At 35.2% G+C, this 16,243-nt stretch overlaps 4 protein-coding genes across 7 annotated transcripts; 2 read left to right on the top strand and 2 right to left on the bottom strand.

Moving 5' to 3' along the window:
• Positions 1-430: 430 nt before the first annotated feature.
• On the top strand, positions 431-10,510 carry arrb2a (arrestin, beta 2a). Of its 4 annotated transcripts, none has more exons than XM_051908326.1 (16): positions 431-636; positions 1,201-1,231; positions 1,308-1,368; positions 1,473-1,517; positions 2,113-2,309; positions 2,866-2,925; positions 3,068-3,135; positions 4,089-4,224; positions 4,301-4,385; positions 4,503-4,575; positions 4,796-4,933; positions 7,749-7,832; positions 8,256-8,279; positions 9,391-9,467; positions 9,594-9,648; positions 9,739-10,510. In XM_051908326.1, the coding sequence occupies exons 1-16, from the start codon at positions 614-616 to the stop codon at positions 9,821-9,823; spliced, it is 1,242 nt and encodes a 413-aa protein (XP_051764286.1). In that variant the 5' UTR covers positions 431-613; the 3' UTR covers positions 9,824-10,510. The 4 variants fall into 4 exon arrangements, with proteins under 4 accessions (XP_051764286.1, XP_051764284.1, XP_051764288.1 ...); XM_051908324.1 differs by having other exon boundaries at positions 433-636; positions 9,736-10,510; XM_051908328.1 differs by lacking the exon at positions 8,256-8,279 and having other exon boundaries at positions 434-636.
• si:ch1073-143l10.2 (uncharacterized protein LOC565165 homolog) lies at positions 10,449-12,435 on the bottom strand. Its single transcript, XM_051908329.1, has 6 exons — positions 12,243-12,435; positions 12,106-12,157; positions 11,874-11,961; positions 11,537-11,610; positions 11,192-11,443; positions 10,449-11,105 (listed from the first exon to the last, which is right to left on the bottom strand). The coding sequence occupies exons 1-6, from the start codon at positions 12,328-12,330 to the stop codon at positions 10,994-10,996; spliced, it is 666 nt and encodes a 221-aa protein (XP_051764289.1). The 5' UTR covers positions 12,331-12,435; the 3' UTR covers positions 10,449-10,993.
• Positions 12,436-12,457: 22 nt separating this feature from the next.
• Positions 12,458-14,264, top strand: med11 (mediator complex subunit 11). The gene is made up of 4 exons (XM_051908332.1): positions 12,458-12,672; positions 12,846-12,929; positions 13,397-13,527; positions 13,826-14,264. Exons 2-4 carry the CDS (start codon positions 12,860-12,862, stop codon positions 13,967-13,969), a joined length of 345 nt encoding a protein of 114 aa, XP_051764292.1. The 5' UTR covers positions 12,458-12,672; positions 12,846-12,859; the 3' UTR covers positions 13,970-14,264.
• Positions 14,265-14,297: 33 nt separating this feature from the next.
• rnasekb (ribonuclease, RNase K b) lies at positions 14,298-16,163 on the bottom strand. Its single transcript, XM_051908333.1, has 3 exons — positions 15,955-16,163; positions 15,467-15,549; positions 14,298-14,997 (listed from the first exon to the last, which is right to left on the bottom strand). The coding sequence occupies exons 1-3, from the start codon at positions 16,030-16,032 to the stop codon at positions 14,853-14,855; spliced, it is 306 nt and encodes a 101-aa protein (XP_051764293.1). The 5' UTR covers positions 16,033-16,163; the 3' UTR covers positions 14,298-14,852.
• Positions 16,164-16,243: the final 80 nt, after the last annotated feature.

Consider the following 16,243-nt stretch of genomic DNA (forward strand, 5'->3'; position numbering starts at 1 on the left):
ATCCAGTCAATGATTGTGGAGATATTACACTTTCGGGTACATGGACCCTCTCAGAGAAAATATCACTCTTTGATGTCATCTCACACTGCTACTAAATAAAAATACATCAAAAGGTACAGTATGACATAATTGACCCCTTGTGTTATCAAAGCATAGATGAGCTCTATCACCTCACCATTCTCACTTTGCTATATATTTTAGTTTGATAAAAAAAAGACAAGTGTGACTTATAAAATAATTATATTATACTAAATGTACCATAAATAATATATTAGTATACTATACTATAATTATAATTAAATAGTATTGATAAATAAATAATATGCTTAATATAACCAATAAAAATAAATAGATATGATTAATCAGTATAATTTAATAAGTATGTTAATAGATAAATAAATAATGCATTTCTTTACTGTGATTCTGAGGCGCCACTTGGTTGTTGTATCTACGGCTGTCTGCTGCAACTTTTGTGGGTGGAAGATCACGTGACTGTAGCCCCGCCCACCGCCAGCTACCAGGCAGTGATTGAACACCTAGGAGCTTCTGTTTACACTCTGTTCCATAGCTGTATTTTCCTCCACAAATTCTCACAGCCAATTCTTCCCTCATTATGGGGGACAAGGCAGGCACCCGGTGAGTATTTTTTAAATCCTCAGACATCAAATAAATTATTTTTGTTATCATTATTGTTCAAAATATGAAGCGAACAGTAGAAAAGCTAATACTAGCTGAATTTTAAATGGACGTGGTTGGGTAACCTGACTGAGCATGATGGAGAGATAGCACCTAATAATCACGTTTATTATATTAAAAATGTTCAATCTTCGTAATTTTGTTAGAAATGTATTTTAAGAATTCCCAACGGCTTTACTGGAAGTCAGTTCATCCTTTAGCAGGCATTTAGCCTGGCAGCTAACAACATCTGCTCATGTAGGGTCTATGCAAAATTCTCATACTGCTCTTTTTAATTATTTCATGAAAAAGTATTATTAATATTGTCAAGCATGATCGTAGTATTGTTGGACTTTGCAAGAAAACAAGTTCTCTCATCATGCCATTTGTTGCTCTCCACCATTTGTTTGCTCTTTTGGTTCTTGCCATCTGCTTCACTTTAAAACGTTCCCACCTATTTTTACTAAACGATCAGCTCTGATAATGTCTGTGATTATTCATGCACACATTTATGTTGTTCTAAAGGGTTTTCAAGAAGTCTAGTCCCAATTGCAAGGTAAGAACTTTCTCTATCACACTATCACAGTTTTGGTTTCCACAAGTTGTAGTTACAACCTTGTCTGTTTCTACAGCTTACCGTATACCTGGGAAAAAGAGATTTTGTGGATCATCTTGATCACGTAGACCCTGTTGGTCAGTGACTTAAGACCGTCAGTTCAATTGTATTTAAATGGAGAAGTAAGAGTTTTCTATTGAAAGTTCACTGACATACAACATATTATATACTTATGCTACAGATGGTGTAATCCTGATCGAACCTGAATATCTCAAAGAAAGAAAAGGTGAGCAGAAAAGCATCTTTGACTTTGTTTTTTGGTATGAATGGCAATTGAAATTTGAAAAATGAAAGACACTGAAATTACAATTCTGACTGATACCGATAAACCAGTAATTATTTTCATGTCATGGCCGGTAACCGATAAATCGAAGATAGTAAAACTCTATATAATTTGTCTAAATAATTAAATCCTAAACATTAAAATCAATAAATAAGCGCTTCAAGTGAATTAAACATCTCAAACATTATAAAGTACATTATAAAAAATTATATTCGTTTTGAAATTTGTTGTCTAAAGATTACATTAACAGTGTTATTAAGTTAGTAGTGTTTTTAAAGATTTAAGTGAGCATTAGATGATGGCAGAAGGTAATCTAAATGTAAATACATGGAAATGAGCATGCCCAATTAAATTATATGATACTGATATATTGTGCATACCTACTGTTTATTTTTCCAGTTGGTGAATTTGGAAAGCTTATCTCATATATAGTGTTTTTCCATACTTATCTCATGTTGCTTGACATCAAATGCAAATGATGTCCCACTTGTGGTGTTTCTGTAATAATCCATAATACTTTATTCAATCTTTCTTCCAGTGTTTGTGACTTTAACCTGTGCTTTCCGGTATGGCCGCGAGGACCTTGACGTTTTAGGGCTGTCCTTCCGGAAAGATCTTTACATCTTCACTTTTCAAGCCTATCCTCCCATTCCAGAGGAATCCAAGCCCCACAGTCGTCTGCAGGAAAGACTTTTGAAGAAACTGGGCCAGAATGCTTATCCTTTCCATTTCACTGTGAGTTTCTCCCTAACTTTAAAGGGTTAGTTCACCCAAAAATGAAAATTCTATCATTAAGTACTCACCCTCATGTTGCTCCAAACCCGTAAGACCTTCGCTCATCTTCGGAACACAAATTAAGGTATTTCTGATGAAATCCGTGAGCTTTCTGGCCTCTGATAGACTGCAATGTTATTACCACTTTCAAGGCCCAGAAAGGTAGTAAAGACATTGTTAAAATAGTCCATGTGACTACAGTGGTTCAACCTTAATGTTATGAAGTGACGAGAATACTTTTTGTGTGTAAAAAAACAAATAAAAATAAAGACTTTATTCAACAATTTTTTGTCTTCCATGTCAGTCTCTTACGCAGTCTCTAATGAGATCTTATTGTAAAGTGTTACCCTTTTAATATTGGCCATTTATCAGTTATCAACTGTAACATGAAGATAATTATCACTTTGTATCGGCTGGTAATTTTAATATTGGTACATCTCTTCTAAATAGGAAGTACTTGATGAGATATTAGGGTGTGTAGTGTATGTTAAAGTGGAAATATTCTTCTGTTTTCCAGATACCTCAAAACTTGCCATGTTCGGTTACCCTGCAGCCTGGGCCTGAGGACACAGGAAAGGTAATATCACTTATTCACAGCTTCTTTTAATGCAACAAGCTCCATCTAACACTTTTAGATTTGTCACCCAATTTTGCACACATCCTGTTTGTGAAGCTTGAGCAAACTTGTCATTTGTTTACCTCCGTCTTTCTCGCTCCAGGCCTGTGGGGTGGATTTTGAGATCAGGGCTTTCTGTGCCAAATCAATGGAAGACAAGAATCACAAAAGGTTTGATTCTTTATAGTTTCCTTCCTTTTTTGACCCATAATCATTTGTTTTCAATGTTTTCTGCAACAAAATAAAAAAAATAAAAGGGGTGATTGTGACTTTTTATCTCACAGTTCTGACTTTTTTTCTCACAATTGCGCATTTGTCACAGTTCAGACTCCCAATCGCAAAGGTATAGATTTGTAATTGCAAGTTTATATCTCGAACTAGTGACTTTTTTCCTCAGAATTGCGAGTTTGTTTGTTTTTTGGAATTCTTATTTTATATCTCGCAATTTTTTTTTCACCTCAGAATAACTAAATAATTAAGGTCATTGTGAATTCTTATCTTACAATTTTTTGATTTTTTTTTTTCACAATTGCAAGTATATAACTCGTAATTGCAAGGTATAAATATGTTTTTCCTCAGAATTACCAGGGTTTTTTTTTTGTTGTTGTTGTTGTGTTGTTTCGTTTTTATGGAATTCTTAGTTTACATCTCACAATTCAGTTTTTTTTCTGCCATGGAATAACAAAATAAAAATGGTCATTGTGACTTTTTATCTCCCAATTCAGACCTTTTTTTTTTTTTTTCAGAGCTGCGTGTTTATAACTCGTAATTGTGAGTTTACATCTTGAAATTCAGATTTTTTTCCCTCAGAACTGTGAGTTTACATTTTGCAATTTAGAGGTTTTTTTTTCCTTGAATTTTGATTTTACATCTTGCAGTTCTGTTTTTTGTTCATTTGTTTCTGCCACGGAATAAAAAAAAAAAGGTGATTGCAATTCTTTATCTCACAATTCTGATTTTTTTTTTCTCACAATTGCGAGTTTATATTTCGCAGTTAAGTCAGTTACCTTTTTATTTATTTTTATTTTATTCTCTGGCAGAAACAAGCTTCCATAGCTTTCAGTGTAAGTAATCATTCAAAGGAAAGTTTAGATATTATTTGAAGATTATTTATTTCTTGAAAGGAATTCAGTGCGACTAGTGATTCGTAAAGTCCAGTACGCCCCTGAGAAACCTGGCCCACAGCCAATGGTGGAGACGACAAGGAGTTTCCTCATGTCAGACCGGTCTTTACACCTAGAGGCTTCATTAGATAAAGAGGTAACATACTGTTTAACACATATCAGTGCTAGTTAGAAATAATTAACCTATAATTAACCTTGATCATCTCACACAGCTGTATTACCATGGAGAGCCCATCAGTGTTAACGTCCATGTCACCAATAACTCAACCAAGACTGTCAAAAGGGTTAAAATATCAGGTGAGTCACAGCCATCAGCCTTGCTGTTTGTAGTTTATGACATTATTTTCATCAGTGTCATCATCTATGATCTGTTTACATATTGTTACTGTACTGTTTGCATTTTTGTCTCTACAGTACGACAGTATGCTGATATCTGTCTCTTCAGTACAGCACAGTACAAATGTCCAGTGGCTCAGATAGAGGCAGAGTAAGCCAATTTTATTTACACAGTATAGATGTTGGTGTTTTGAAATGATTACCTGAACTTTTAGTTCTCATTTATTCAAGATTTATGATCAAGATGTCATTAGGAGAACAAACCTACCAAAAAGTGACATAAAACATGTCTTCTTCTGTCTGTTTGCTGACTTTCTAATGATGTGTACATGGGTAACAAAGTGTATTTGTTCCGTCTTTGTGTTCTGCAGCGATCAAGTGGCATCCAGCTCTACTTTCTGTAAAGTGTACACACTCACGCCCACTTTCAACAACAATCGAGAGAAGAGAGGGCTGGCGCTGGATGGAAAACTCAAACATGAGGACACCAACCTGGCATCCAGTACCATGTGAGTATTACTGTACTTAACCAGCACATTTTACCTATTTATTTGCTCACTGGTTACTATGAAAAAACACATTTTTTGTCTTATAAAATTGTAATGTTGTAGAATTACAAACATGCAACATTTTATTAACGTATACAGGCATTTGTGCAAAGCTCAGGCTAGTTAAAGGGATAGTTCACCCAAAAATGAAAATTTGATGTTTATCTGCTTACCCCCAGGGCATCCAAGATGTAGGTGACTTTGTTTCTTCAGTAGAACACAAATGATAATTTTTAACTCCAACCGTTGCAGTCTGTCAGTCGTATAATGCTCGTCAATGGGAACTCCATCTATAAGAGTCAAAAAAACATGCACAGACAAATCCAAATTAAACCCTGCGGCTTGTGACGACACATTGATGTCCTAAGACACAAAACGATCGGTTTGTGCGAGAAACCGAACAGTATTTATATAATTTTTTACCTCTGATACACCACTATGTCCAACTGCCGCATCCGGTTGGTGACATCTAAAAACGCGCTCTGATGACAGAAGTGATCTCTCGCGTGTATATGTCAATGAGTGCAAGCGATCACTTCCGGCATCAGAGTGCATTCAGACCTCATACACCGGATGCCGTGCGTGCGCTCAAGGCAGTTGGACATAGTGGTGTATTAGAGGTAAAAAATGATATAAATACTGTTCGGTTTCTCGCACAAACTGATCGTTTCGTGTCTTAGGACATCAATGTGTTGTCACGAGCCGCAGGGTTTAATTTGGATTTGTCTGCGCATGTTTTTTTTTACTCTTATAAATGGAGTTCCCATTGACATGCATTATACGACTGACAGACCGCAACGGTTGGAGTTAAAAATCATCATTTGTGTTCTACTGAAGAAACAAAGTCACCTACATCTTGGATGCCCTGGGGGTAAGCAGATAAACATCAAATTTTCATTTTTGGATGAACTATCCCTTTAATCAAATGTTCGCAAAATGGAAAGTTTCCTATTTCAAATTCAATTCCAAAGTAAATGAGAGGTAAGTAATCAACTTGTGCTTAAAGTCTACTCTACCGTTCAAACGTTTGGAGTCAGTATGATTTTTTTTAAAATGTTTTTGAAAGAGGTCTTTTATTCTCTCCAAGGCTGCATTAATTTGATTAAAAAATACACTAAACACAGTAATATTGTAAAAAATTATTATTACTATTTAAAATAACTATTTTCAATTTTAATTTATTTTAAATGTAATTTATTCCTATGATGACAAAGTTGAATTTTCAGCACCATTACTCCAGTCTTCAGTGTCACATGATCCTTCAGAAATCATTCTAATATGCTGATTTAGTGCTCAAGAAACATCTTATTATTATCAGTGTTGAAAATGGTCACGCTGCTTAATGTTTTTGTGGAAACTGTGATCCTTTTTATTCAGAATTATTTGATTAATAGAAAGTACAATCACACTTTATATTAGGTGGCTTTAACTACTATGTATTTACATCAAAAATAAGTACAATGTACTTATTGTGATCATGTTGTATTGTAAAACACTTTTCCTGCTATTGAGGTAGGATACGGGTAAGCGTAGGAACAGGTTTGGTGGTATGGTTTTGGGTTAAGAGTCAACAGTGTAATTATAGATGTAATTACAGAAATTAATTACATATGTAATTATAAGCAGGTATTTTTTAAACATAATGTAGGGGAATTTTACAGTTAAAGACCCAAAAGACCAGATATGATGAATGAAGACCGGGAATCAGAGTTTAAAAAAATAAATGAAGAAAATGTTACTGAAGAATAGCAGTTTCATCAGCAGAAGCTAGCTTCAAGTCTCACAAGGAGTTTGTAAGCCGCTCTGCGTACATTCACATTTCCACAGCAATTATACTCTAAGAGAGTCTACTAACTACATCATTCTTTAGGTTAAACGATTATGATTGGCTAAGAAAAATATAATTAGTAATCTTCCACACATGGACTGATAGTCAGAAGCAAATCTCCATCCATCACGCTTCTGACACTCGGACCCTGGATTTAGGCACATGGTGATCTGTTAAATCATGAAAAGGCACCGGCAGGTCTCTAGTAGAATAGCAATTATCCATCAGTACCAATACAAGACAGATACACAGGATTCACAGCTTCTTTAAGGTTGAAGTTGGCCCAGGCTTTAACTATAAACAGGAAAGATTCCCAAAACATACTGATAAGTTGTACTTTTCTCTCAGTGAGGGATACAGACAATATTCATCATTATTCTCTAGTGTTTGAAGATGAAAAGGAAAATAAATGCTTTAACATAAGATGAAGAAATCATGCACATAATTTAATATTTAGAAAGATAAATGTTGATTAATAACTCAAAAGATATATATTGAAGCGGCAGTGGATTCCAGAATCCAATACATGTATGTATATAAAAAGTACATTGTATCAATTGATTAATTTAAATGTTTGTACATAGTAGTTAAGGACACCTAATATGTAAATATAACATTATAAATGTCTTTACTGTCACTTTTACCAATTTAATGCATCTTTGCAGAATAACATTTCTTTCCAAAAAAAAAAAAAAAATTCTTACTGACTCCAAACCTTTGAACAGTAGTGTATATGAAATCAAAATGACCCTATTCACTTTCCTAATACACCTTCCTGGTCCTCTTGTATACAATTCATCAGTCCACTTCAGGCATCTTTGTAATCTTTCATAAATGTAAAAACAGTTGATTTTCTTTTTTTTCAAAAAAAGTAGGTTTTGTGTTGGCTTTAATTTTTTGTAGGATATAGAGCCGACTGACTGATTCTGTTTGTTTGTTTGACTGCAGTGTGAAGGATGTGAGTAATAAGGAAGTTCTGGGTGTCCTAGTGTCCTATCGGGTCAAAGTCAAACTGGTGGTCTCCCGTGGAGGGTGAGTCATGTGTCACACCTGCTTCCTCTACAGTCACACACTGGGGAGCAGTTTTGATAGGTCTGTAGTCCTCCACACATTAAGGACTGTTACATATTGCTAATGTTTTAGATATATTAATAATCAGAATTTATCTCACATGTAGTTCATTGTGTGTGTTAGTTGACCAGTTTATCTAGACATTTTTGTCTTAAATCATTTTCTTGGTTTTGATATTTTCAGCGGTGGTGCTTTAATTAGCGTGCTGTGCTTTAGCTGTTAAAACTCTTTTGCAGGATGCTGTGCGAGCTTTATATTTCCTCCCTGAACTCTCGCCTGTCTGTGCTGCTTCGTTGTGGTTATTGAATCATTTTGTCACTCTCCCATTGTTTTATGTATCTCTCTCTGTCTGTTTCCTTCCCCTCCATCTGTCTGTCACGTTAGGCTTTTAAGCAGCTTGCTGGAGAGGTAAATACATTCATTGTGTATTTTGGTGGCTTGCTGTAGTGTCTCTAGGTTTGCCATAAAAAGGAGATCTGCATGGTGTCCAATGATCTGCTCAACTTGACCCTGATGTTTTCTGCCTGATAGTGTTAGAGCACTAATCTCAACACACACATGAAACCGCATGAATGGATGAATCTCACTAAGAAATGTCTAGGTCATATTTTACCTTTAAATCTAAAGAATTGCATGTTGTAATGTAAATAAAGCCTATTTTGTCTGTAAAGTACTTTATAATTTTTTTAAAAGAAAATATAATATTTACTTGATTATTATTTATATCATAAAACCCTTTCACATGATTAAAACTGGATGAAATGTTAAGCATGGCAAATTATGATTTCCAGATTACAAATATTTAAAAATCAACTTGTCCCTTGAGGATTACACTTACAGTATGACATTTTCAATGGAAGTGAATGTGGCTTAATTGTCATGAAAATATTAGAATCCAAAAAAAATCATAAAATTGTATTCTACAATAATTTTTCTTTTTGCAAAATATACACTACTGTTCAAATGTTTGGGTCAGTAAGATTTTTGCAATGTTTTAAAAGGTTCTTATGCTCATCAAGGCTGCATTTACTTGCTCAAAAATACAGTTAAATAGTAATATTGTGAAATATTATTACCATTTAAAATAAGTGTTTTCTATTTTAGTATATATTAAAGTGTAATTTATTCCTGTGATGTCAAAACTGAATTTTCAGCATCATTACTCTAGTCTTCAGTGTCACATGATCTTTCAGAATAGGTTTTTTCATGATTCTTGAACAGCATTCATTTGAAATAGAAATATTTTGTTACATAATTGTCTTTACTGTCACTTTTGATCAATTTAATGCATCCTTGCTGAATAAAATAATTAATTTCTTTCAAAAAAAAAAAAAAAAAAAACTTACTAACCCAAATGAGTATATGCATACACACATTATATATTAGATTTAATTTTGTAGTGAAATATGACCCAGTCAGTTCTTGAGAGATTTGCCCTCTTAAGAACTTTTGCACACCTCAAGTATTTCAAATAATGGCAATGTTGTTTCTGTGTTGTTTTTCTCTTTCTCTCATTCAGGGATGTTTCAGTGGAACTGCCTTTTGTCTTAATGCATCCAAAACCCACAGACTCCACCCTTTTCCATTCGACCTCAGGTTTGTGTCAAGCCATGATCAAACACAAAACACCTCATTAATTGCACAGAAATAGGCCATGTCTAACTGTCAAAGTAATAAAACCTTCATTAATCATTTAATAATAATACTTTTTCTGTTTAACAGCTGCTCCAATGTTGGATCCACCAATTGACACCAATTTGATAGAGTTTGACACAAAGTAAGCAAGAATTTTTAATAACAACAAACAATGATCAGATTTCCCTCTTGTTTAAAGCTTTGCTTTCCATGTTACTCTTTCTTACAGCAGTTTAACCACAGATGACGACATTGTATTTGAGGACTTTGCTCGCTTGCGGTTAAAAGGAATGATCGACAAGGAGGAGGACTGCTGAATTTTTATCATCTCATTCACCAAGAACAGAAGCGCTTCACATCAAATTGTGCATCTCTTATCTCCTTAAGGGTGTAACAAAGAAATAATTATTTTCATCTCATTGCAATTAAAGCAGTATTTGGACATTTTACTGGGGAAAAAAAGGTGGAGAAAAGTAAATTACTTGATTAATATACCTGTCAAAAGCTAATGAAGGAGGGGATTCCAGGGAATTTCATACATTTTTTCATAAGCATGTGATAATTATACTCTCATATTGTGCCAACTGTTATTTTATGAATGGCAAGCCCATCTGTAAAGGTGGCTAAATTGCTTCATATTTATTCCTTTACAAAGACGGTCTTGATTTTCCTGTGATCTTTGTACAATAACCCCTGTGCATTACACAAAGATGGACAGATTCAGTGACGGGGGCTGTGCATGTTTCTCTGTGCTGCTGTGAGGATCATATGTGATTGAGCACATATTGTCTTTCTGCAGGTTGTAAAAATATGAAAGTGCTGCTTTTAATTTGTTGGGCTGCTGCATTTGGTTAAAAAAACAGCCAATGGATGTACAGAGATTTAACATCCCTCAGGAGAAAGGAAATTTGTTGTGTTAACAATTTTCATAATCACAGGATACACTGTTTGCCATTTTCTTTTAAAACTTTATTTAATTTTTTAATAAAACAAATAAAATACAACATGGCTGTTATTAAATTTGGAAAGCTTTATTACTAACCTTTGAATTCAGCAATTTGCTGAGAAAAGTCAAGGTGTTTGCTCTCACACTGCAAAAAAAAATGATTTCTTTATTCAGTATTTTTTTTCTTGTTTTCCAGCACATAAACATTCTTAAATTAAGACATTTACTAGAGAAGCCAAATTACTTAAAATTAAGTGAGTTTATGCTTAAAACAGGAAAAATCTGCCAATAGGGTCAGAAAAATCTTTTTTTTTCAGAAAACAAGATAATATCTTAAGTCATTTTGCTTCTCAAGTAAATGTTTCTTGATTTAAGAAGATATTTGTACTGGAAAACGACATAAAAAAATGAGTAAGAAAATCATTTTTTGAAGCGCTTAAATGCTTGTTATAAAATAATCTCCAAAAGTGTGGAAAAATCACCAGAAACATAATAAAATTCACTTTCCTCCATAACTACGTTTGTTTTAAGAAGGAGGACGCTAAATTTTAGGCTCTGTCGGTTTGATATCTGAGCTGCTGTTAGCTGCACACGGTGTTGGGCGAGACCTGCCACGATACCGCTTCTTCAGTCGACCAGCCAAACGTTGCCACCTAGTGGACGATATTATGAATGGCAAGTCATTTATGTGTAAAACCATTGAGGCAGCAATAATAAAACATTATGGTATAACATTCACCTTTCTTGTGTGGCATTGTGCTTATTAATCCTCTCGGCCTCTTCTTTTTTCTCCTCTAACCAGCGGTCTAGGAGCTGCTCCTTCTGGAGTTTTGTGGCAGCCAGTTCCTCTCTCAGTATGTTGTGCTCCAATCTCAGTGCTGTCAGTTCCTTTGATTGACACTCCAGCTGATACTCATATTCCTCCAGATCAGACTTCAGACAGGAAGCCCCCTGGGCCAACAAAACCGCTTCTGTCCTGTAATGGGCAACTCTACAGCAGGAAGACATGAAAGAACCCTATTAGAACTGCTTGTCTTGATGATTTTATCATCTTTTTTAAGATGTAACTGGCTGTTTGACCTACTGTGAGTGACAGTATTGTAACTCCGCCTCCTTCAGGTATATATTGCTGGTCAGATCTGATATTTTCTGCTTGAGCTTGAAAAAAGACAGATGTGGAAGGGTATTCCATGGTTAGTAGTAGTGAGAGACTGATATCATACATACACATCGATTAAATGGGTGAAACATGAAAAAAAAAAAAAGTTTCATAAAGATTACGCATAACAATAACATAACCTTGGTAAAACTTACAAACGACCATGTTATGCACAAAATCTCTAGATATGGTGGGAAATAACACATTAGTTTTAGCAATAAGGCCGTTTATCAGTGATGTTTGTTAAGAATATTTCTCTCACCTGTTGATTAAGAAATTCCACCTCATTCACTCTCAAATAAAGTGTGCCTCCTTTATCTGTGCATTTTGAGCTTCCATTTTCTTTGGAACTGAGTCAAATATAACAGTAAACAAAACATAGTACATTCCAATGTATGGCAAGTACATACACCAGGATATATGCATAATGTAATTCATGCCAATAAGTTAAGAAATCAAATCAGTACAATAACAGATGTCACGCATTGCGTTACCTGCCTTGCCAGAGTTTGATGTGAAAGTCCAGCATCTCCTCCAGCCTGGACACTGTCAGAGCATCCAGTCATTACTGAAGCACAGCAGTACTTATAGCCTGTTTATGTACATTTGACAGCATCTGTGTTAAACTCACCCTTGTCAAAGAGGCCAGAGAAAGGGTCTCTCTGCCTGCAGTCTCTGTGAAACAGCTCCGCTCGCACGTGACTCTTCCAAGACTCCATGATCTGCAGCTTTGGAGCTCAGATGGACAATTCACCTATTTCACACTTTTGAAGCTCGTCTAATGTATTTTTACAGCGTTTTTCACATTGAGTATCACGGGCAGGTCTATACAACCAATTTCCGTGGCAGATTTTCTCCAGATGTTGCGCAAATCGCTTTAAATACTAGTTAAACGTGATCCATGTTTAGTTTTCTCTACACGGTACTCGGCAGATTTCGCGTTTTTATCATTTTGTTCTTCTGCGGCTTCCGTACTTCGCAACATACTGAAAGCGCTTTGTGTGCTACATTTAGTGGTTAAATATCTTGTCAACTTTAGCTTTCGGTGCTTCAATATACATGTAAGTAGACTTAAATTATTTTACAAACATATAGGTTTATGAAGTGCTTTTTTAATTTTTCAACAATTAAACTCATTGTATAGTTAACGTGTGTGTGTTGGTTTTCTGCTGCAGTTGATAATTCTGTAAGTTGAGCGCTTGTCTTTGTATGTTTACGCGTCTCTACTCTGTAGGTTGTGTGGTCGGAATGGCTAATGATAGGCTGAGAGCATTAGAAGATGTGGAGAAGGAGATTGCTTTAGTGCTGCAGAGCGCAGGTTTGTGTCAGTTCATAGATGTGTTGTTCAGTAAAGCTTGCATATCAATTCAGACACTTTCTCAACTTTTGGTCTTTGGATTCTGATTGCATTGCCCTATAAGTCATGACGTAATCCTATGAAATATGATAAAACGTATAGAACTGACATTCCTGAGGACCCCCCCCCCCCCCCCCCCCCAAAAAAAAAAAAAAAAGACTTAAAACATCTTAAGGTAGTTTTCTGGTCTTCGCTTGTTTAGGCTAGCTTCCTAGTATGACCAAGCTGGTTTTAAAACCAGTAAACAGATCAGATGGTCCAGACCGGGAGTCCAGCAAACCAGGCTTTTTTGTTTAATTAGGGGTTTTGTAACTGACATTATAAATATACTTGTTTAAACCTCACCATTACAGCATTACAGTGTTAGAATTTATCATTTTGTATATGTTTAATCTAGTGTACAAACTGAATAACAATATGTCTATCAGGAAATATCGTGCTGGAGCTTTCTAAAGAGAAGGCCAATGCCAGTTTATTAGATCGACAGCTGAATCAGTTCCAGACCTCCATCAACAGAGTTGAGAATGAACTGAGTTCACAGATCCGATATCTGACACAGGTGTGTATGTGAATTCACATCTATCTATCTATCTATCTATATATATCTATCTATTGTACTATCTTTCCATCCATCCATATCTATCATTTTATCTCCATCATTCCATACATCCATACATCATTCTATCTATACATCCTTCCATTTATCATGATCTATCCAATCATTCTCTCTATTCATTGTTCTATGCATTGTGCCATGCATCCATCCATCCACCCATCCATCATATATAAAACATTGCATTGGAGAAAAACTTTGCCTCTGTGCTGCACTCACTTTATTTCTTCTTTTCTGAGTGAAGGTGGCAACAGGTCAGCCTCATGAGGGATCAACATACTCAGCCAGAAAGGACTGTCAGATGGCTTTAAACCGTGCAGAATATGCCCGTGTCAAACTGGGAGAGCTGGGACGTACCTGTGAGATGATGCTTGATCCACAGACGTAAAGACTTATTAAATGGACTATTTCTTTGTAATATCTGCTAGCCGACTTCACAAGTGTCTACATGTTTCAAGACCTGTCTGAATACCATCCACAAACAACACTTTTTATTCTCCATAGTCTAAGGAAATCTTGTATGACAAACCTAGTGATTTGCTTTGAATATCTTCCCTGTGCTGTAATAGCACCAACGATTTTGTCTTGTTGAGAAAATGTTACATAGTTTCTGTTAATGTTTTTTTTAAATAGTTGTGACAAAAACAAAACAACAACAATAAAAAAAAATTTTTTCATTAGTATTTTATTGAAGGGAACATAAGACTTATCTTGCATTGTTCATTACTGTTGTGATATCAAGTACACAGCACAAGGTTTGCAGGGTGTACATCAATAAAATAATAGACATTTATATTACCACACAAACATTTAAATATTGGAATTCAAAAAATGTCCACCATACACACACATTCAACAAACACCAGCTACTAACATCTGGATCCATAGTGTTTTATGGTGTCTTATAGCTTATTCATCAGAAGACAACCATCAAAGTGAAGACCTTCGGCTTGTTTTGCTTATTTATATGATGGAAAATGTGGAGTCAAAGTTCCTTCCCATAATGTTCTGAATATTTCTGGAATTTAACAACACATGACATGCATATATATGCACACAGCATGTATTTGTGCCTGTTTATTGTATGTTTTGGACACTTTTTCTTCATAACATTATATATCTAGTATTTAAATTTTGAGCCAAAGATTAACTGGCAAATATATCAATTTCAGACAATATAACAAAGCAAAATCTTCTTCTAGATTGTTGAGAAGTCTTTTAAAAATAAATAATTAGGAATAATTGGAGTTGAATTTGGAAATGGTCTGGGTTTATGTGACCATGTACTCCTGGCGCTTGTTAAGGCGAACTTGACACAGAGACACTGCGCCAACACCTACGTAGATGGCAGCAGCAATGAAGCAGTTGATCCCAACTTGGTTGTAGAGTCCGTAAATTGTCTGTGGTGGATTCTTGCTGTTGAAGAGAAGACAAATTCAGCAGTAAACATTTGCATTTAAAAATGTCATATCATCTCAGGATCTGCCAGTTCTCATTCTACACAGGCAGCCTATTCGAAATGTTTGAAGCAAATTATTATTTGAGCAAAAATACAGAAAAAAAAATGTAATTTGATCCTTCAGAGAAATCATTCTAATATGATGATTTGCTGCTCAAGAAACATTTCTTATTATTATCAGTGATGAAAACAGTTCTGCTGCTTAAAATTTTTGTGGAAACCGCAATTAATTTTTTTATTTAGGATTCTTTGATGAATAGAAAGTTCAAAAGAACAGCATTTATTTGAAGTAGAAATCTTGCAACATTATAAATGTCTGTCACTTTTGATCAACTTAATGCATCCTTGTTGAATAAAAGTATTAATTTCTTATCTTAAAATATCTATTCAGATCTCTGGATCATTATATGGGGGAGAGGAACTCACTCATCACGGATGTCTTCCTCAGTAAAGGGAACATCTTCGATCAGCACAGCAGATTTTGCACTGAAGAAGATTCCCAACATTGACTGAAAACAAGAGTGAATAATTAATAACAAGGTTTGTTATGAATATTTAAAATTAGGACATATAGGTGGAATTAATTATGGAAGAGCACCCAATATATATCTATGGAAATACACAAAAAAGATGAATAGCTATTAAGGCCTTCACATCCTATGATCCCAACACCTGCTGTTATATTCCTCATATCTGGCTCCTAGTATATTCTGCTGATAAATAGGTGACTAAACGTATCTTTTTGTGCAGATTTATTACAAATGTACGCATTTATCTATCAGTGAAGATCCAAATACACCAACATTTACTATTATTACGTATATAGGTAAATTATTCCTGTCGTTGGGGCTTGGGGGTGAATCCCATTAGCTACAACTAGCAAGCGATGACACGAAGAAGACTATAATCCTTACCAGCATAACGACACCCCAGATGCTTAACACGATCCCACAGGCTGCCAATTTGGGCCCACAGAATAAAAGCGACGGCATTTTATCCGAGATCGCCCACAGATTCTTCCTCTCAAAACTGGAAAAATGATGCTACATCCAATCGGGATGATAGCCTGCCTCTATCCTTCTCTCGACCCAAACGACCGGATGTATATCGGCGTCACTCGGGTTTGTTCGACAAGTTCCGTAAGCTTATTCGGCTAAGCTCGGCTGTTTTCGTATGGATGTTGCGCAGATCGTGTGCAATCAT

This window comes from Ctenopharyngodon idella, chromosome 10 (assembly GCF_019924925.1).
Source record: "Ctenopharyngodon idella isolate HZGC_01 chromosome 10, HZGC01, whole genome shotgun sequence".
NCBI classification, from domain to species: domain Eukaryota; kingdom Metazoa; phylum Chordata; class Actinopteri; order Cypriniformes; family Xenocyprididae; genus Ctenopharyngodon; species Ctenopharyngodon idella.